Source organism: Falco punctatus, assembly GCF_963210335.1.
Source record: "Falco punctatus genome assembly, chromosome: 3".
Lineage (NCBI taxonomy): Eukaryota > Metazoa > Chordata > Aves > Falconiformes > Falconidae > Falco > Falco punctatus.
Window position 1 is genome coordinate 103,720,392 of NC_137582.1, and position 22,598 is coordinate 103,742,989.

A 22,598-nucleotide genomic window follows, 5' to 3' on the forward strand; every position below is an offset into this window, starting at 1 on the left:
TTTTGTCTTTCTCATCAGATACATTAAGTGTCACAGTCTGTTCTTGGATCTCAAAGGAAGCGTCAGAAAAAAATTTCATAGGAAATTTATAGTACATAACTGTTTCTTCATAGAAAGCTTCTAACTCAGTGATGCTCAGCTTAACTTAAACACGGCTTACCACTAGCCAATTCAACCCAGGTTTATTTCAAGCCAGATTTATCATGTAGTGGATGGAAGGCATATGTTTAACTTTTTCACTAATACTGTGCCTAGACTTATGTAGATGAATTCTAAATGATGTTAAAATTTACAGACTACAAGATTGCCCTATGCACTTTGAGTTATTTTATACCACAGACTGGCTAAAATTTCTCTTTCTTTGCTCTTTCCCTCTCCTCATTAAAACATGTTAATGTACTTTTCATTATTAACAGCAGTGAAAATAGACTTTATTTCATCTCTGGGTCCCTCACAGAGTCGTCTGTATGAGCAGCACTGTGTGCTATCCTTCCTGATGCTTGTAATTTTTTCCCCAACAGAAACAAACTAAACTCCTTGTCCATTATTGGTGGATTGTATTTTATTCCTCAATCAGGTGAAACACCTAGTCATGCTAGACATTTAGATGTAAATAAAGCTTTCAATTCTGCTTTGTCATGGGGACAGAATTAATTTTGTGAGACTAATTCTGTATCTCTCCTAAGCAAGTAAAGGCGAACTTCATGAAATTAATGTACTATCATTATATCAGTTTGTAACACACTCAATAAACTACAGACCTAACCTCAGGATAATGAATCATTAAAAAAACATTGAAGAGTGAATTTGAAATTAATCTATCACTATAAATTCTTATAAATGTAATAACTACTCATAATGCATAATCTTGCTTGAATATATCTTCTGTGCATAACCAGAAAAAAAATAATTGATCACTGCAAGTGCAAATATGAACTTAAAAAATCAATCTAAGTTCCAATTACATCTTAGTCTAAAGATATTTAATTGAATTTAATCAGTTGTGTTATTTTCCTTTTACGTATTTCTATGTTTATAGACACTAGGATTCTGCTAATCATATTATGTACTATCTGCCTGGAGAGTTAGCTAGGCAGTTACCTTAAACCAGATACGTTCTAGTGTTCAGATTTTGCTTGGGCCAAATGCAAAAAAAGGAGAAGACTTCTTTAGAGCCCCGTTCATGCAATAACTTTCCTGTCCACAGCCTGCATTCCTAAACTAATAGAGTGGAAGAATTTATTGCGGGTAGTATTAAAATCTGGTACAGATAATCAGTCGACTGGAGTTAAACGGGGGCACAGGCAGATATGATGTAGCTGATTCACTGGGAACATGCAATTTCTGGGAGGAGACAGGGCTATAACCAAAATCAGGCTGGCTTCCCAGCACTTGCTGTGAGAGATTGGTTTTGGTTGTAAAGGTGAGAATTGTACAGAATATGAAATTTTAGCTGGACTTCAGGTGTTTTTTCAAATGTCTAGTTCTGAAAAGCCTTCACGGGTTTATTTTAAATTTTTAACTTTAACTTCTTGTAGTCTTGGCTTATCTGCAAACACAAGAGTAGGAAAAACAGACTTGGGTTAGTAAGACTAGCTCAGCAACATTCATTTTCAGGGATAAGGAGATAATCCCTACTATGTGAGGTGATAAATTAGTTGATAATTCACTCACTGGAAATTCAAGGCATCAAGAATGACCAGTAGGAAAGACTTCTGAGAAGATAAATGTGACAATTTCTACACATGGAATAGCAGCTAGTTTGTTTTTCTTTATTTGATGTTGTTTTGTTTTTTGTTTGTTTTTTGCTTTTTTTAATGCAAGCCCAAGAGATTTTATTATGAAGAGGGAACTGGGAAAACCCACAGTGTTTGTTTCTGTGAAGTGTTATTCAGCTGTTGATTACATGACACATGATACAGAAAAATGGCATGGTTTAGCCAGCTTCACTGAATGCAGTTCGCTTTCAAGTGTGACTGCTGTTGTATTAATCCCACTTCAAAGCTGTCTTCTAACATGGCTTAGTTTTCAAATCTTGCCTACAAACACTTAGGGACATCTACATTCATGCTTATTGTTGGTATGGGCAGGCCATTGTCATCTTTCCTTTCATGTTTTCTATTCTGATGAGGCCATAGAGGTTTTACAACTAGTAGGAACCATCTCGTTGTGGGGCTGCTGTGGTGGGTGATGTTTTAACATTGCCTGTGAAGATGCAGCCAAGATGAAGACAGACAGTTCAGGAATGGGGCCCTTAAAATGGTCTAAAAGGTAACTAGTAAATGTTTGACTAGGACAAATACTTGACTGCGAGGAAAAAAACAATGGTCTTTTAGTAAAGTAACCTGGTCTAAGATCTCTATGTAGTGATGGGAAAAGTTCTTCTACTATACCTTAAAAGGCTGGAATTCTTAGTGATGGCTTCTTGCCCAAACTAGTTTTGAGCTAAGTTGTACTAACATTGTAAAACCTTCAACGCAGTTCCAGGCTGATGTTCAAACTGGGAGAAACTTGGTAGCTTTTAGTGGAATTTTCTCCTGAAGTGAAACTCACCTTTTCAGCACAAAGCTGTATAAATAAAATCCTGTTTATTGGGTCAGTATCATGAAGTGCCAGGGTTCAGACCATCTGGGACACATCAATATTTAAGATAAACTGAAAGAAAAGCTCACAGAAATCCCAGGAAAGTAAATTGGCACATCTGTGCTTCCTTATTACCAAATGCCTTTGCCACCTCCTCTTTTATCACATTTCATCTTTCCTTGTAGACTTGACTTCTCCCTGTTATATTCTGTCTGCTTTTTCTTTCTTTTTTATCTGATGCATAACAAGTGCACTATAAATATATGTTGTCATATATATTTGCAGTTTTACTGGTGTTTCTGTCATCTTAAACAGTCTGGTTTTTCTGTCTTGGCCTTGCCACCTTTCTGTCTCTTTAGATGTGCTCATAGCAGTCTATAAATTTCTCTCCCTCTAATTATCGACTAGTTTAACAGCCTTACCATACCATACCCTTACATGGTTTTCTATAATAGATAGCATAGATGATGTTCATCATTATTAATAGATTTGACATACTACTGTAAGATACAGTATACTCTATATACTTTATACAAAAGAAAGTAGCTTGTTGCAGAACCATTTCCCATGAATATGTCTATATATTAAGAAGGCACCACGAAAGCCCCCATTCTTCCAGAGAGCCTCTGAATTAACTGAAATCCTTGTTAAGAAGATTTTGAGGAAAAGGCCCCAAAGGAATTTCCCATGGTATCAGCTCCATTCTGCTCCTGCTGCAAGCTACATTGTCATATATTATTCTTCATAAATTTAAAAAGAATTGTCTTGAAACTAGTTCTTTCAGCACTCTTCTCCTATCCTACAAGAAACCTGCTGGTACACAGATAATGTTTAAAGAAAAATGTTGGGAGGTTAGATGTGGATTTTTAGATACAGAAATAGACCATAAAGTCATACATTTCCAGCACTTCAACCATTTTTTTTCCAGTCTTGCACTTACTGCTTTGCACAGAACACAGTCCTTCCCTAAACAGATCTTCTATGGAGAAGGTAATTCAAAAAAAGGAGATAAATGTTATGGAATATTGGTTTCATATAAGTTGAAATATGCTGGATAAAATCTGAAAATCAACCTATTTTAGTTTATTCTATAAGTGGCTAGGTTCTGACACTGTCTGTATCCTGTGCATTCCATGCATGCTTTTGGGTCTAATAACAGTGAAAGTAGGAAAATTGTGTACAGCCAGAATTGCCAGCTAACAACAGTTGTTGCTCAAATTGTTCCTGCAGTACAATTCTGACAAACTGTTTTCCTCTTTCCTTGCAGTTTTCCACTTGTCCCACAAAGTCACTCGTGTGGTTCCAGAGAGTGCTCTACTGATTGTTCTTGGTCTCTTCCTTGGTGGCATTGTATGGGCTGCAGATCACATTGCCTCCTTTGCCCTTACACCAACTGTATTTTTTTTCTATCTGCTGCCCCCCATTGTTTTGGATGCTGGATATTTTATGCCAAATAGATTGTTCTTTGGAAATCTTGGTTCCATTCTTTTGTATGCTGTCATCGGAACAGTCTGGAATGCTGCCACAACTGGTTTATCTCTCTACGGTGTCTATCGGACAGGAATAATGGGTAAGTTTGATCTGTGAAGTTGCAGTTGTGAATGCTACCCTATGCCATCTGTTAGGTGGGTGATCCTTTGCAGCTTAACACTCTTTTTAGCAGAAAAATCCAATTTTAATATGAGCGATTTGTAATATTTTTATCAAATTGGAGAATTATCTGAGAAATCCTCTCTAAAGCAAGCACAAAAGGGCCTTGAACCTGTGTCTGTCATACTTCCCTGCTATAAATGTGTGTGCGCACTCTCAAGATGAAGCTCAGGATTCATCCTGCTAATGGACATATGGACAAAAATACATTCTGAAGGGCTTGTTTCTTTTCTACTGTGATAGAAACCTTTGAAGTTAATGTGAAATGGAACTGCCTTCTTTCATTCAGCTTTAATATTAAGTAAACAATGGTTCCTCAGTGGGTGTGTATGCAGGATACATCTCTGCTCTGTGTTCTGAGGCTGGAAATTGTAACTGAAAGGTTACAGAGGCAAGTAGCGCATGTAAGATGCACTGTCTTAATTATACTACAGTTCTAAGGGCATGGGGCTGCTAGATGAGGCACAGAACAGCAATTCTTAAATCTCAGCAGGTGTGGCACGCGCTTGAGCTACGTACTGCCATCTGAAGAACAGTAATTCACGTTGTATGTGGATTGCATGTATTCTGAAACAGGCACTCTGTATCAAAACAGGATGCTTTTTTTAGTGTCTACTGAAGAATCTCGAGAGCCCTTCTAGGCCAAAACTAGGTTACTGAGTTCTAGAGAGGAGTTACAAGGCACCTCTGAGGGCTGCTGAGAGCAGTGCAGGCAGTGTGTGCAGCTGCGCCTGTGTGCTCTGCCCACCTGCTGCTGAGAGCCCCGGCGCGGGTGGCCAGGGACCACAGGGACCACAGTGCAGGGTGGGCCATGTGAAAGGCTAAACAGCTGCTCACCAGCTCTTCTCTAACCATAGCTGTGCAAAACTCACTCCCAAGTAATTTACCGCAGGCCTCCTTTTCAGTCCAGATAAAAAGAGTGCCTCAAACGTCAGAAGTTGTAGATGTTGCAGAGAACATTTTTGTGATGAAGAATTAAACTCTTAGCTTATTATTACAGAAGGTAACATTGTAGTTTTCCAGTCTCAAAAACTGCTCCCACTATCCAGCTCAGGGAAGCAGCAGAACTGGGGGCTGGGTTCTTTGAAATGAAGCGTAGGGTTGGGACACCTGTTCAATCCATTTTAAGGAAAACCTGTGTTGTCCTTGTTTGAAAGATCCCAGTCTGGAAGAACTAGGCCATAGACTTGTTCATGTGAGACTCATCTTACGTAACTGCAGATATTTGAAATATAGACATCTATGATAGATTGAGTTTACACGTTAGGTATTTGCCTTACTATAACTCACATTTTATAAGTAACAATTTTTCTTTAGAAGGCACAGAGGTGACAGCTCAGATGCAGATAGTATTGACTTTAATAGGTAGGTAAGGTGTTTTATGTGCTTTCAGCCTGCAGGCACAATATATTGCATCTACAGTTTCACATTATAGTTAAAAACAGGTTTTCAGGAACAAGAAAGATGACAAAGGGATATTGCTATTGCAACAGATTGGGCAAGGATTTCTCTCTTTAAATATCCAAGCTGCTTGGCACAATTTAAAAACTATGACCAAAAATATTTTATTAGCATCCTGTTCTGATGATGTTAATGAATAACAATTACTTTTAAAAATACTTTGGTAAGAATCATTAAAGGAAAAGCATTGACCTCTCTATGACATATGAAATGGAAAAGTCCAGTGTTTTCTCAAAATTTATTTTCAGTGAAAAATACATTGATCTCTTGCTCTCCTCCCAATCTATAAACAATTCTTGACTAACTGTAAGACTTGGATTTAATGGCTACATGTTCTGCTTCATCATTATGCAAATCTTTCAGTGACAGTATATACTAGAACCCTGAGCTTATCAGTTAAACAGGAGAATCAGTCTCTACCACAGCTCACAGGTAAAGCTCTACAAGCTAAGAATAGGGATGTTAACAAAGGCAAACAATAAATTGACATTCCTGGTGTGAACTTAGTGCTCATTCTAAACATTTAACTGGTATTCTGTGGGGAACTATCTTTACCACCAAGACCTATTATAACCTACTAGAGTTCTAATTTCAGCTGTGGAAAGGGCCAGAGAAGCCTGTCCCTGATTCAAACTGTGTCATTCTCCAGCAAAACTAAGGAAGACTTTGAAATATCCACGACACATACTTACTAATCCATTAAATACATTGGGTTGACCTCCAAGATGTCAGCAAGATCTGACATCACGCTTTGCAAAAAGCTTTGCTGCTGTTACTTGCTTGCTGAAGATAAGAGAATGCCAAGTTGCTCAATTTCTAGAAGAGTTCACAGCAGCCTGTAGTTGTAGTTCTATGGCATGTTTTTGTTTCTACCCCACTTTTTCTACAAATGAAGTGATTAATGCAAAAAGTAATATGGTTAAAATATAGGAGTGTATATCCACTAAAGACTAAGATGAACTAAAACCAAATTACTTCCAGCTTTACCACTGAATGACCCTGTGGTACTGTCCATCAATATGAGAGTGCATAACCCAAACTGGATTACGTAATTTACTACATAAATAAACATAAAAGCAGCTCTCTGTTTGCATTCAGTATCCTTACAGATACTATAATTTGAAGAAGAAAAAGAGAGACGGTGATAATAAAAAGGAGATCCATCTTGAGAAGTGAAATTAAAAGATCAGCACCTTAACTATTACCTAACAGCCATACCAGTCTGCTTTCACAGAATAGAAGGAAGGATCTAACCCTATATCTTCCTGGCTGATAGCACTAACTGTTCACCATCTGCTGGAGAAGTAACGCATGCAGCATTTCTCTGTGGGATAATTGTGGTTGTGACTAATATTTAGAAGGGTTTTTCCTGTACCATCTAGGTCATAATGACAACATGCTGAGTATGTGTAGACATCTTAAACTGGGCCCAGCGAACTTACCTTGCTCAGGTGTCATTCCTAGTCATTCCAAACTCTGATGAGCTGAAGGAAGCAATGGTCATGTATCACTTAGACTAATGATGCAAGTTATTTCCAAACAGAAGTCTGATTTAGAAGCCCCATGCCTCTTGACACTGCTTTGTAGGAATTACAGATGTCTTAACCTTTCCATAAATATTTGCTCACTAGCTTTGCAAGTCTTCAAAGAATGTACCAATGATTATAATTGGTAACATATAAAAAAGATAAGCAATCTCAGTGAGCCAATTTATTTTAAAAGCTTACGTTCTATTGTACCCTGATATCTGGTAATTATTGTCATTGGGCTTGTTCCTTCCTTAAGCTTGGGAGGACAGCAACATTTGATGGAACCATTACTTAGATTCAGGTTCAAGGCTGTTCTCAGCATTTTTGGCACAGACTTCGGCTCACTGGTTCAACCCCTCTCTCACACTGAAATGGAGAGATCCAGTCCTCATTCACAGCGCAGCATGTCCAAGAGTGAACAGGAGTATTTATCTTTTTGAAAGTATAAAGTAGTTATATCTCTGTGAACTATGAATTTCTGTTTTCAGGGCCTTACCAGGGTCCCTACAAACAGCATGGAAAACATGGTAGATGCTCTGATTGCCGCAGAGCAGCTAAGAGAATAGGTAGTTCTGCAGGTCACACACTCACCCCTGCCCCTGCCCCATTATTGGCCATTTTCCCATACAACAGGGTGTTGTCTGCTCCTGTCTCTGGCTGCCCATGTAAGTGTCCTGGTGGGTAAATACACCCATGCCATTTTGTATCAAAAATACTTGGAATCTAGTTTCTGTTCAATTACCTCCCAAGCGCTAAACATTCTGGATTTGAGAGGCTATCTGGTAACAAGTTCTTGCTAGCGGAGTGGCCATGCTTTTCTGGAAGTACGTTACAGGTACTGCTGATCCTTTGGCTGCGCCTGCTGGCTGTCACTGTCTGGCTCATGCTTCCTAATCATTTGATGAGATGGATTTCTCCCTCACCTGTAGAAATCATGCCTGATACAACTGTCTATTAATTTTGGGCATGGACCTCTGCATGTGTCCTAATGAATGAACTCTCAACATATTCCTTCTTTGTTCTTCCTTATACAATTTTGGGCTTCATCACCTCTTAATGAGCCTTGCTTCCTCCTACACCTGTTAGTGAACACACAGGTAATTTTCCTCTTCTCTACCCTTTCAAAAATCTGTTCCACAGAAAAAATGACTGGAAGTACCACTCTTCATTGCATGAAGAGGGTAAATTTTGCAAGGATGTTGAGCAAAGTGATCTTTGTGGCTCTCCCTTTGCTATTGTTTTAAAAGTAATGGAAATGTTTGTCTTGGTCTGTTCTCATAACTGAACAAAATAACCTTCATAACTAAAAGAAGATTTAAAAAATTAAATAAATACTGTGCTACTTTGTCACCAGAGTTTTGCAGTTCCAAGACTTTTGAAATAATTGCCAAAATTCCTAAGGGGCTACAACACAAGCACATTGAGGCACATTTTAGTCCTTCATCTGTTTTTATAGTCTAATTGCAGACAATTTAACAGTGGCCTCATGACTCATAATTTGGGAACAAGTGGCCTAACTGCACTTACTAATGAATGTCTGCTTGAACAAGGAGGCCACAAGTGGTGTTCGACTGCACTGAGTGCAGTTGAGCTCCACTGCAGCAGTTCTTAGTAGAGTCAAATTTGGCCTGTGGCATGAAGTATTTTGGAACATTTGATTCGGGAGTACTGGTATGTGCCTCTCACTATTTTGTTAGTTCTCCTGAGATAATTTACTCAAACCACACACAAGTACGAAGCTAGTTTACGTCTGGAAATACTTGAGTGCCTTGCCATAAGACCAGGACTGTCCTGCTCCCAGAATCAGCTCTGATCTACCTGGGCCAATACAGGATCCAACAAACCTTGTTGGACACAGGGTGACACTACGCAGAATTTGTCAAGCAGTTTCTGTTCCAAGCTTTCCAGCTGATGCCTTAGGATCTCTTTCAAGGATTTTGCATTATCTGCAATATCACGGTCCATTGTATCTATAGTAATACAGATGATTACAGATGCTTATACTTGGTTTTGTTTTTGAAGGTCACCTGAAAACTGGACTGCTGGACTTCCTCCTGTTTGGCAGCTTGATTGCTGCTGTGGATCCTGTAGCTGTTCTGGCAGTGTTTGAAGAAGTCCATGTCAACGAAGTTCTGTTCATCATTGTTTTTGGAGAATCGCTTCTGAATGATGCTGTAACTGTGGTAAGTAGATTATATATCCCAACGTCATGCAAACTCTAGAGGGTTTCTTCTGAAGCATATTTTCCCCTTAAATCAAATCCTGTATCATCTGAATATATCTGCTTGCAGGCTAGTGTAGCATAGCTCATAGTGTTCTCTGTCTTGCTTACAAACACTGTATTGTAAAGATTACATTTCTGAGCATGAATACTATTTGGAGCCTGTAAATCACATAAAAATATACAGTCCTCAGTTGGATGATGTTTCATGTGTGTATGTTTTACATGTCTTTGCTGTTCAAATAGGGCTTTCATGACTTACTGAAGTTAGTTCCAGGGATTTAAAGCCTTTCTTTGCAGTTGTTTGTAATGCATGTACTCTTTTCTGCATTTTTCCGTTGTGCCCATAATATATCTGAGGCATGCTTATAAATAGCCAGTGAGAGGAAGAATACTTGCCAAAGTGCATATGCCTGTTCCATCACTTTTATTTTCAATCAGATGTTTATCAAACAGATAGATAACAAAGAGCCAATTTGGGAAAAATTGTGGCACATTTTAGAAAGTTCCTGGTTTGGGTTTTTTTTGGTAACATGTTGATTTCTGGGGTTTTGTCATTTAGGAAGAAAAGGAAAATTGAATAGACTTTGATAGACTTCAAACAATCCCAGATTTCTACTGATGTTTTTATGTTGATTGAAACGCCTTTTCCTTCTACACAAATTTTTTCTCAGAATAAAATAGTCAGTAGTTTTGTAGTACGGTGCTAGTGGGCAGGGGTCTAGGAAGGCCTATGGCAGAAAAAACGCTGTGCAGACAAGTTGCTATACAGCTTCAATCAGCTTATTGGATCATCCCCTACTCCTGCTCCTGCATATCTCCAAAGGAGGGTAAGACATGTCCATCAGGCTCAGAGGCTTGATTTTTTGCAACCAAGGCAGCAAGACACTGCAGGGTCACAGGCAGCAGCCTAATGGTTCACGTGAGTTTGAAAATTCCATTTAGGGCCTCCAGAGAAACCTAATTGCTTTTAGATATCAGTCTCAATAGTACTTTTGGGGTACCAGAAACAGATACTAAAATAAACCCTTGATGAAGTCAAGTATCAACATTATTGACTTTCAGAGGGAAAGGTGTTTTTGTAACTGTGAAATTAGTACAAACATTTGCTCTACAAATAAAGTTTGATTGATTGTTGAAGAAAACCCAGAAGAGAAGAGTAAGCATGATCAAGAGTCAGAAAGCACAGCCTGTGAGAAAGTTTGAAACAACTGGGGTTCTTATCTTGAAAAAGGAGGGACTGGAGGACAGAAGAAACGGGATGATGTAGCATTCTTTAAATGTAAATATCTAAAAGACTACTGTTACAGAACAAAGTAACCTGCATGTTGTGACTGGGGTAAATATGATAAGAATTAACAAGCTTAGCTGCAACAAGGAAAGCTGAGAAAATGATAGTAAAGTTCTCCACTGAAGGAGTTAAGAATAGATTAGACAGATGTGTGTCAAGAATGATGCTCATACAAACCTCCTTAGGCAGGGGTATGGATAAAATTAATTCTTTACTTTCAGCATTTTCACTGTTAGATGGTTATTTTAAAAGCTTTAGTACAGCTATTACAGTTTAATATATTTCATGTTCAACTTATTTTACCTATGTCCAACCTATTTCAATCCAGTATCTTATTAGCATCTTACTATTTTCTCATTAAGTATCTTACTTATCTTATACAGGTGATTAAACAAAACTGAAAAGTACCTGGATTTTAGAGTGAGAAGTGCTTTAGAAAACACATCTAGATGTGACAGTGCTTCTTATAGATAGAAATCATTGAAATAAGAAATTGAAATTGTTTTTTTTTTTTAAGTTTTTGTTTCTTCTTGCTCTGCTGCATATTTTCAATTTTGAAAAATTAAAATTCTGCAAAATCTTCTCCCTCCACACAGAATTCCCCCCCCAGTCATACATAATTTCAGAAGTTATAATGTTGTGGCCCATAATGAGATTATTTTAATTGGCTTAATTCAGGAGTAAATATTAAGTTAGTCTACTTTTCTTTTCAGGTGCTGTACAATGTGTTTGAAACTTTTGTTACAATAGGCCCAGAGAATGTGACGGGGATTGAATGTGTCAAAGGCATAGGTGCGTAGAATTGTATTTTGTATCACATCATTGATGTACATACGGAGACTTGTAAACAGAATATTATTATGCTATCAGTAACTGATTTTTCAGTCCTTTCCCTTGTCGCTCATAATTCCCACACTCCATAGACAAATGTCTTAAGAAGATAAATAAGTGAATATTCCTGAGTATGTGGGAAACAGATTTGTTTTCTTCTGAGGAGACTGAACAGTTGCAGAGTTCAGTTGTTAACACCACCAAACTTGACAGCTATACATGTTTTCTTTGTATTTTATGTGTCCTTGGTTTCAGCCTGTGCTCTGCCTGCATTCCAGAAAAGTTGAGGCTGCATATGGGCATTCTCACTCCTTAACACCAATTGCCATCAAGTTAACATTTGCCAGTGACTACCAAGTAATGTTATTTACCTAAAAATTTAGTCACTGTTTTCTGTTCCAAGCATGACATCATACTACATTATCTTATGAATCAATCTTTTAGCAGTGACTTTGGCATAATCTATAATACGCTTTTGGAAAAACATTTGTTCACAGGACATGGGGAAAAAAATTTTGGAAGAAACAATTGTTGGGTTTTGAATAAGCATAAAATAGTGAAGCTTAACAGAAAGCAACCTTGTATTTTTCTACATAATTCTACATTCATGTACCAAGTGCTGAAAATCAATTAATGTTGTTGCATTTTAGAAATAATTTTTGATACTTCCATCAAAATTTTCTTTGATTTGCTGGCCATACAGTAGAACTAGTTCAAACCATTTATATTTCTACTGTTTAAGCTGTGTTTGGGTTTGTTTTTCAGTGTCATTCTTCGTGGTGAGCCTGGGTGGGACACTGGTTGGCATTTTCTTTGCATTCTTGCTCTCACTGGTCAGTCGTTTCACCAAGCACGTGAGAATCATTGAACCTGGATTTGTATTTATCGTTTCCTACCTGTCCTACCTCACGGCAGAGATGCTTTCTCTTTCCGCTATCCTTGCGTAAGTCTCTTTTTATTACTGCCTTTGAAGAGGCTGAGGAGGGCATATGGTTTTTAAAAACGTTGACAAGGAAGACCTGAATTATATAGCACAGGTATAGAGTATAACAGTTATGAAACTTATGCTGTGTATTATCTTCATGCTGCAGTAGATCATAGTCTGCAAATACTGTCATTCAGCCTGGAAAAGGAATGCAAGTTTTGCAGTATCTGCTGTGCAACACAGAAACTTCTTGTGCAAAGTACAGACTTGACTCTTTCCTCTTTGTGATTAATATTATTTCATTATCTAACCTTTGTCCCTTTGTACTGACACCTTTCCTTATAATTTGTAATTAAAACAATGATTTTCTAAGGCATTAAATGAATGTTGATTATTTGCTGCTCTCACTGTCTTGACTGGCCTGCTAAGGTTTGCTTAAAGCGTGCCTGTTTTGGCTCAAGTGCCTCTGTGATCTTTCTTCTTTTAGTATCCATTGATCGCTGGCATACCTTTCTTCGTGTTTTGCTTGTCATGTCTGTAGATGCTACAGTGAGTATAGCCATGATCTGAAAATCTTACTGCAAACTGATCATTAGTTTATGTCTAATCTAAACAAGATTTAAAATTTTGCATGTAAAACAGTGTGGTAATGTGAAGAGAATGAAGGTCTATTACAATCTAATAGAAGGCTGTTTTCAAACTTGTTGGGGTCACCTCAGGATGGATGTCTGAGATACACTTTTTACCTATATTGGATTTCTGCAATGGCTCCTGAGCGTATTTTTTCTTAGGAATGAATGGTGGGGTTTTCTCACTGTGTGATAAAGAGATGGAAATAGTATTAAATGTTACAACAACTATTTTCTGAAAGGTTGCTTCTTTCTTTTTTCTAGGATAACCTTCTGTGGCATCTGCTGTCAGAAGTATGTCAAGGCTAACATATCTGAACAATCTTCTACAACTGTAAGATACACCATGAAAATGATGGCCAGTGGAGCAGAAACTATCATCTTCATGTTCCTGGGAATTTCAGCTGTGAATCCAGACATCTGGACTTGGAATACAGCATTTATTGTGTTAACTCTGGTCTTCATCTCAGTATATAGAGTTATTGGTAAGGGGATGATCTTCTTCCTGTCTTTGCATTGTATTTGTGATGCAATCACATTCTTTTGCAAAAAATAAAAATTGGAGCTCTAGACTTGTTCCTTTTAAAATATTAATTTTATTTTTGTTGAAGTTATGGATAGTTTTGAGTTAGAAGGGTAGATTTCTATAGTAAAGCTTCATCATATGCTGAAACTATAGCAGGATTTCACTTCTGATGAAATGTGAGGATATGACTAGCCCAGCATTGACATGAATCACCCGGTGGCTAACCTTTGTTGACACAACACATGGTATTGGTAAAATCTCCCATTGAAACAGACTTTGTTCTTTAACTTGCAGCCTAAAAAAGATGAGTCCTGTCAGACGTCTCTTTCCTTCAGCGCTTTCAATTTGGTAATAGAGCGATTGTCCTAAGCTGATTTTACGGTTGACTTCAGGTTTGAGACACACAGTGGTATCAAACTATAATAGTTACACCAGAGTTCTCTGGCTTAAGAAATAATTCTCAGGGACTGGTGAAAAACTGAGTAAATAAGACTGTGGCAGGTAGGGATTACCTGCTGTCAATTTACTGGGCTTATATAAATTGACAAACATTTCAAAATACCAATGAAGATTTGCCTAACTGTGTAATTCTAGTATTTAATCACTGTTTTGGGAAACAGTGAAAGGGCTGAAATCACAAAAAAACGCATAGAAGGAAGTACTTTAGAGAGTAACACACCTAGCAGTTTGGTGTATGTACTTAAATCTGAGAATAAATAGGTTTATTTGCCTGTTTGTCTTGGATTAAATCCAAATAAAAGGTAATTCATTTATCCAGCTGGCAGTATTGCCAGATGTTTTTTGCTCTGTCTAAAGAATCCTGGACCAAATGAAGGGCCTAGCCCCATGTCCTCCTTTCTATGTAGTCTGTAACCACTGTTCATTTAGCTCCTTCTCTGTAATTGCTGATGGGTGTGAGGTGTTTAAACGAGTTTTCAGTATCTTGACTTTGTCACTTGTATTCCTGGGATGAGCGGTTAACAGTCCTGTAATAAGTGTGATGAGTAATTAAATAGGAAATAGTCAGCAATAACAACATGCATCCATTAAAGTAATTGAGTTTAGTCATTGATAAATCACTAAATACCTGATGATATTGGGCCTTGCGTAACTGCAGCTCTGATAGCTTTGGAGAAGTATGGTTGGTGGCATGAATTAATGTTCAGGGTGCCCTCCACCAGAGGCCTTGCCTACAGCACTGTACACAAGATGCTCACCTTTTCCCTTAGCACAAATTCAAAGCTGTCTAAAAAGAGAAACAGAGGTTTTGCACCGGTCAGCAGTCCTGGCTGGCTGCGGTTGGGACATGTGTGCTGTGATGCTGTGCCACTCCTGGGAGTGGAGAAGCTGTTTTCCCTCTGCATGGTGGGAGCCCTGGGAGATGCTGTGCCGTGGCAGGCAACGTCCCGCCCACGGGCCTGAGGACAGTGTTAGCATGACTGCTCAGCCCTCCGTCAGACAGTGACACAAGTGTTGGTGATTTGTAAGGAGTACCACGCTTGCTTCCTACACCAACACTGTTTCAACCTGTTTGTGTTCAAAGATCCTGTGCACATCACTGGCTGTGATGCTGGCAGTTCTGTTCTTCCTCAGCTGAGCATTTTGAAGGTCAGCTCACAGCAGAATTTTACCTGTAGTGCCAGTGCCAGAGGGCAGTGCTCTCAGGAGAGCTGCTGGCTTGCAGAGGAGTCACCCAATTCCTCTGGCTAAATGTAAAGGGGCAGGTACCAAGTGCGCTTGCCCCCTGGCCAGTGTTGTGATACAGAGGGAGAAGCAGACGCTGTAGAGGATCTGTTCCAAAAGCAGACTGGTGCTAGCATTTCCGTCGCACGTGGCTGGGATATTGACATTTCATAAGGGTATTTCTAGACATGCTGGCATTTGTTTTTTATAGGTGTAGTTTTACAGACGTGGATTCTTAACCACTACAGAATGGTCCAGTTGGAGATAATAGACCAGGTGGTGATGTCGTATGGTGGACTACGTGGAGCGGTTGCTTTTGCTCTGGTTGTACTTCTGGATGTGAACAAAGTGAAAGAGAAAAACCTGTTTGTCAGCACAACTATCATTGTTGTGTTTTTTACTGTTATTTTCCAGGTAATTCCTACTTCTTAAGCATGCTTCTTGCAAGGAGAAGGAGTCCCTCAAAAGTACTGAATGCTTAAAGCAGTTCTCAGCTGAAGGTTGCATATTGTTTCACTGAACTGAAAGCATAATTGAATTTTTTAACTTTAGTAACAAAGATCCTATTTTATGTTTTCATATGGCACCACCAGGGACAAAACACAATTTTCTCTGTGCTAAAAAATTATCAATCTTAGCTGCTTGGTATTAATAGTGCTCAAGTTAACATCTGATTAAACATCCTTTACCTCATGTGAATAGCTATAGGGAACAGTACTTTTTAGGGACAAATACAGTCATTAAGCTGATCTGAGTCTAAGCCCTTGTTCTAAAATATAACAGTAAGCAGTGGGACAGGAAAGCATTCAGCATCCAAACAAAATTGCGCTTTCTGGATGAAAAAAACAACATTAACTTAAATGGAGATATGTCAGTATATACCAGCTTGGAATTTTTTTCTTAGATTTAGTATAGAAAGTTTTGGTCACAAACTCCTGATATGTGCAGAAAATACTACATTCAACAGCATAGGAAGCACTTTAACCCTACCACTACCATGGTTTTCTTATAGAAGACACATTTCCACTAGTTGGTGTCTTTTCAAGTCCTTTGTAACAGGAGCTGAGGGTACTGCATTATTTTATCTTCTAAAGGGGAAAGAGATCAACTGAGGAAGCGTGAGACCCACCGTATAACATAAAAAAAAATGCTCTATTTCTCTTTAACAATCACCAGCCAGAGGAAAGTCTAAGATAATTCCAAAGTATTCATTGTCATGTTTCAATCCATAGGGACTGACTATAAAGCCTTTGGTACAGTGGCTGAAAGTGAAGAAAACTGAACACAGAGAGCCAAAACTGAATGAGAAGCTTCATGGCAGAGTAAGATACTTTTAAACAAAATGATAGTATCTTCTGGGTTTTTACAGAATGCCTTAAGAGAGAAAAAATATTAAGAAAATTTCTTTTTGGAAGGGAGGGGAAAATCAAATTTCCAGTCAGTTTCAAAACGCTTCAAACATTTCAACAGTTATTTGTAGCTTGTAACGTGTCTTTGGATTGAGCCCTCTAAGAGGTTACTGAACTGAAGGTTTAGTCTTTTACCTAATTCAATGGAGCTGACAGTACTGGGGAAATGGCATGGCTGGAATCTACTCCTCTTCATCTAAAAGAGGAGAATGATTGAATATTGGTAGGTCAAAGCATGTGGAAGCAAGCTTATTTTTGCTTCTTAAATATTTTTTATTTATGGAAAAGGTATGAAAGCAGGCTTTATAGCTTTTTTTTTTTAAACGTAGAAAGGTGTTCTGCTGCTCAGTGCAGATGTTAATTGTATACTGAAATTCCAGAAAGTGTAGTTCAGTGTGAATACTGTGTGTGCCTGCATTTATTTAACCTTTTAAAGGTTATGAAACATGATCAATTTATTTTCATGCAATATTATGAAGTTTTTATTCAGTAAATGAAAACATAAATTTTCAGCACAAACATAGTTTAAGGGATGGAAGACTACAAGGTATTTTCCATGGCTGCCTTTAATTCATAAGCTTTTCGGATTTACACAGCTATCCTGCACTGAGTAGTTTAATATTCTTGTATGAGCTCCTGATCTCATCTGTTTTCACACTGGAGCTTACCTGAAGTGAATTAACAACTTAGCAATGGGCAGGGTTTTTTTCTGAGAAGTTATTTTATTTTACAGATACTGAATAAATATATTATGCTTTTGTTATCCAGCAATTTGGATTTCCATTGCTGTTCAAATATTTTACTATTTGAAAATCAGGATTCTACCCCCAGGTGAAGAAATACTTTCTGTCTACATTTATGGCATATACGTTTACATGTCAGCTGACAGCACAGGGTGAGCAGTAACATTAATCCTAACAAACACTTTGCAAAGATTTATGTGCTGATTCACCGCTTCCTGTAATATTCTAGCAGATACTGTTTCAGGAGGCACAGTGCTCCTAGAACTGTACAAATTGCAGCCTTCAGGGAGAAGGGAGCACTGTCTGTTCTTAGGGAGCAGGAGGGAGACAACTTATATCATTTTTTCCACTTCCATGTCAGCTATCTCCTGAGGCAGTAATTAATATTATATTCAGGAGTAATTCATATCACCCATGTTGCTTTAAACATCACGCCAGTATTCAGAGTGAAATTCTAACATACAGAAAAAGACCAAATTCTACCTGCAGTTGCCTTTGTTTGAATCCAGAGTTATAAACCTCAGGATTTATATCAGTCATCTAATATACCCAGTATGGGACTTTGCCCTAGAAATCAGAAGAACAGTGCTTACTTCAACTCTGTGGGAAGTATGGATTCCTGAAACATCTAAAAAGAAGTAGCAGGGAAATTTTTTAGCTGACACTAATAGTGGCTGATCTGCTTCACAGGAGCAGATGGGGAGATGGTAAAATGAGTCAATAGAAAGTCTTAAAACTGAATGTTAAAATGGGAGCTTAAGTGTCTTCTTGCTGAGACCCTTGTAATTAAAAAATAGTGAATTTGTAAAGAACTGGTTAGAAAGCTCAGGACCTTTGAAGAAAAGCATATTAATAGTTAGTATTTCTATAAACGGGGGTAAAAAAACCTGCATAGCATCAATAAAATTATTCTGCATAGTCACCTGGTTTAACTTGACATAAATTGAGCTATTTTCTAATTATGCCTTTTATTTCTGTAAAGGTGTTAATTCTACATTCACTTTCCTAGGCCTTTGATCACATTCTTTCTGCTATAGAAGACATTTCTGGACAAATAGGACATAATTATCTGAGAGACAAGTAAGTAGTAGCTAACTTGGAATGCTGAAATACTGCTAGGAAATCCTATCTGTAAATTATGACTTTTTAAGCCTGTGAAATTAGGGACAGCAAGGATATCAAATGTGGTTTAAAAGGTTATATACTGAAAATGCTGGAAATATAGCTAATATTAAAATAGGGGGGTTTTGTCCCCTGGAATATTTTCTTTTTCTTTCACAGTTCAGATTAGGCTTTTGCAAATGCCTCAGTTCACATCCAGGGATCAGCTTCTCTCAGGATTTGAGAACTGACCATTTGGACAAGATTTAACCCTGAATGTTAATGTTGGTCCTTCTCTGTAATACTCCATTTCATGAACGTTATTTGTGTGTGGAGACACTAAAAAAACTCAGCTACAACTGTGCTAGCTGTTTATCCTGTTTCTACAAAGGATAAGGCTCAGCACCTCTGAAAGTGATGGCACAGGATGCTTTGAAATTACCCTGACAGTTTACGTTTGAAACCAGTAATGAAAATTATGGGTTACATCCATTCCTCTCTCTTTATAGTTGATTCGTCTTGAGAGAAACGAAATTACTCAGCTGAAATATACAGACACCATTTTTTTTAAAGTACATGTGAAGAGTTGCCATTAAGATGGGCAGTCTTCCATAAACTAGAGAAATAAATGTAAAAAAAAGGACATTACATCTGGACATCTTTAAGAGTGTTATTTAAAGTTAGGCAGTTCTGTCCCTAGAGCCTAGGTGGTTTCATAGGTGCAGACAGTCACAGCTGAGATGTGCTGATGTCCTGCTGACTCAACATGTCAATTCCAATCTAAACGCCACGTGGTTGTGTTAGCTTTCTGCAGAGTGCTGCCCTGGCCCTTGCTGAGAAGCTAAGTACATTAACCTGGGTTTAGTGTTATGCTCACACAACTCCTAGGCAGGAGCTAGATCGCACCCGACCTCAAGCAGCATTGCTCATCTGTCTGTACCCCATTATAGGGGCAGTCTCTTTCCATTCATTTTGCTCTTGGCTCATTTACGCAGTGAAGAATTTTCCTAAGGCATCCCAAATAGAACATCTTCTTTCTTTTGGTCTAAGTTTTAGTTTACTTTTTGGGAATTAATTTCAGCAGGAATACATCCCCAGTTTTGAAATACTGTCTTGAAAAAGGAACTAAATATTTTTCAAGTGGCAGGTTAAAAGGCTGACTTATTAGATATAAGAAAATAATCTCCCTGAGTAATAAGAGAAAGAGTAGCTTAATGTAGATTCATGGCTGAGTGTGTGGTTTGATGACTAAGGTCTTCTGAATGAGACCACTTTAGGTCTGCTTCTTTTGGACTGTGTGTACATGGAAGTGCTGCTTCCCCAAAGAAGTGGCAGCCCCTGGCACCCTCACTGATGCGCTCTGTATGGCAGCCTGTATTGGAGACTGCTTGTCAGGTGTTCTGGCTAGAGAATAGTTATCAATTCCGCAAGTAGCGTTTAACAAAAAGATTTCAACCATCTGAATAAAAAGTCATAAACTCAAAACAGCAATTGGGCAAGATGGATAGGATTCCTTTGAATAGCAGTCTTCCAAGTTGCCTCATGCCCTTGAGGAAGGTAGATGAAAGTCAAGCAGCCTTTATAGTCTGGAGCCAAAATATGAAATGGCAGATATCCTACTGCCAGACAAGCCTGAAAGTGTAAATTACAGAAAATACACATCACTTCTATCCCCCAGAGTACAGCAGTGACATGAAAAAGATCCTCTAGAAGGACTTTCAGAAGGGCACTTGTTGTGAACTGATTTTCTAGGCTGGCAATCCTACAACACAGCTGGGGAAAAGCAGATTCCCTTCCAAAAGAGGAAAGAAAATTAAACTTTTAGAATGAAGCTGTTAGATATAACCGCATAATCAAGCGGAAAAATAAGGTAGCATGATCTCCTAGAGTATAAAACATCCTAGTGACTCTGAAATAAGATATGTAATCATAGCATGCTTGCTGTTGTAGTAGTGTTTGGTAGATGAACCTGTTCAATGCTTTGTGACAGCTGCATAACTTTGTTGCAGGCTTTCCCTTAATTTCCTTTAAATGCTAATTGAAAAGCTGCAAAATACAAATACCTCATATTGCTACGTTCACCATTTTTTCAAAGATGTGTACTCCAGAAAAATATCACTTACAGTAAACTAAAAATGCTGTGAAACTAAAATTGCTTGTTGTCACTAACAGTTTGTTTAAATTATCAGGTGGTCCAATTTTGATAGGAAATTCCTCAGTAAAGTACTGATGAGAAGGTCTGCTCAAAAATCAAGAGACCAGATCCTTAATGTTTTCCATGAGCTCAACTTGAAGGATGCAATTAGCTATGTGGCTGAGGTACTTATGAACACTTGTTGACATATTATAGTATTGGTTTTTTTTTTTTTAATTTAAAATGTAACCTAAATTTGCTATATCACAGGAGATGTCTAAAAGAAAACTATTTTCATTTCTGCTCTGCTTTTTTTCTCTAAATGTGTTTTGAGGCTCAATATCACGTCTGAGTGGCTGTAGTTCTCGGTATTATGTCTGATCCCCAAATATGAGTATATTGTACTTATGTTCTTTTCTGTTGGATTTTACTAAATAACTTTGTTTCTATATTTGTGGCATGAAAAAATACTGTAATTCCAAAGGAATCAAGCAAACTACTGTCTTTCTAAATGTGTTAACAGAGTCTGGCTCTGGCAGAACAGTGGTTCTATGTGATGACAAATCTGATTTGAAGAAGCTGCCTTCCAAATGCTTGGGGATATATGGCCAAAGCAGTGGACTGCTATAATTTCATTCTGCCAGATCACAGTTACAGAAAAAAATCGGGAAGAGTAACTTCAATTCAATGGAATCATAACACCCACACTTCAAAAATTAGGGTTAAAATGAGGTACTGCAGATATCCAACACAATCACAGAATTGTGAAGTCAGAGAAACTTAAGACTTGCAACAGGAGAAATGTTTAAAGTTACAGAATAGGAGAAAGTTACTGGGCTTCTGCAGGAGTACAGCTCCCAGACTGGAGCAATGTTAACAAATAGTATAAGAACTCTTAATCTTCTTCAATATGAAACTGGCCACCTTAGTTCAAATCTCAAAAAATGTGCAGTGTTCTTATAGTATAGAGGATAGTTTTAAATGGAATAGTTTAAACAGTGATCTTTGAAGTGATAATCTTATCTATGCACGTAATCTCCAATTGAACTAATTTTCACAGTTAGGTGGTATACCAGTTTATTTTGTTAATTAAAATAAACACTATTACTACAATTGATACTGCTACTAACAATAATTTCTTTTCTTTTTTGAAGATGAGCTACAGCCAGGCTGACTTAGTCCAGTGAAACATGGAATTTCAAAGATCGAATTCAGAAAATAAAAAATTCAGAAGTGGTGTTAATGTGAAAAATGGGGAGTGGTTCACAATATAAGCAAATACTTCCTTTTGAGATTTTGTAAATTATCCACTCGGTTTTCAGACCATTTGAGCTCAGGAACTAATTTTCTTTCTCCTAGTGCTTTCTGGGTCACACCTCAGAGGAAGAAGTGACTTTGAAGTTAATGAGCATGAGACTCATGCTCAGATTCACTGCTGAATCTGTTCAGTAGATTCATTGCAGTATTCTTTTTCTCTTTAACGGATGCAAAGGGCTCTACAGATCACTAAGCCACGCAGATTTAGCCCCAGAATGTTTATCCAATAATGTCTTGAATCCCATATAGTAATGTCAGATTAATTTAGATTATTAATATTTCAGGAGTTACCTTTTTCATTATACTGTAGTACAATTCATAACACAAGGAAACTGACTTGCTACCCTAGTAAAAATTCTATTGTGTACATTGTGTCTTGCAGAAAAAATTCTATTGGCAAATGTCTACTGATCTGATAACAGATCAGAAATTAAACGTTCTCCAGGTTCTACAAAAGGTTCTTCAGGTTCTAAAATTGCAACATGCTTCATTCCAGTGGAAATTAGTTATGTTAATATGCCTGATTATTCATGAGTTGTGAATGCTGAAGTCATTCCACCTTTCT

General features: G+C 37.8%; 1 protein-coding gene across 1 annotated transcript in view; it reads left to right on the forward strand.

Moving 5' to 3' along the window:
* Positions 1–22,598, forward strand: part of SLC9A3 (solute carrier family 9 member A3) — a 101,143-nt gene that overhangs the window by 71,718 nt on the left and 6,827 nt on the right. Inside the window, exons 7-15 of the mRNA XM_080380639.1 lie at positions 3,851–4,153; positions 9,246–9,406; positions 11,449–11,527; positions 12,332–12,509; positions 13,385–13,605; positions 15,541–15,743; positions 16,562–16,651; positions 18,491–18,561; positions 20,772–20,917. Of these exons, the coding sequence (XP_080236765.1) occupies positions 3,851–4,153; positions 9,246–9,406; positions 11,449–11,527; positions 12,332–12,509; positions 13,385–13,605; positions 15,541–15,743; positions 16,562–16,651; positions 18,491–18,561; positions 20,772–20,917 (1,452 nt within the window). The remainder of the gene's footprint in view (positions 1–3,850; positions 4,154–9,245; positions 9,407–11,448; positions 11,528–12,331; positions 12,510–13,384; positions 13,606–15,540; positions 15,744–16,561; positions 16,652–18,490; positions 18,562–20,771; positions 20,918–22,598) is intronic.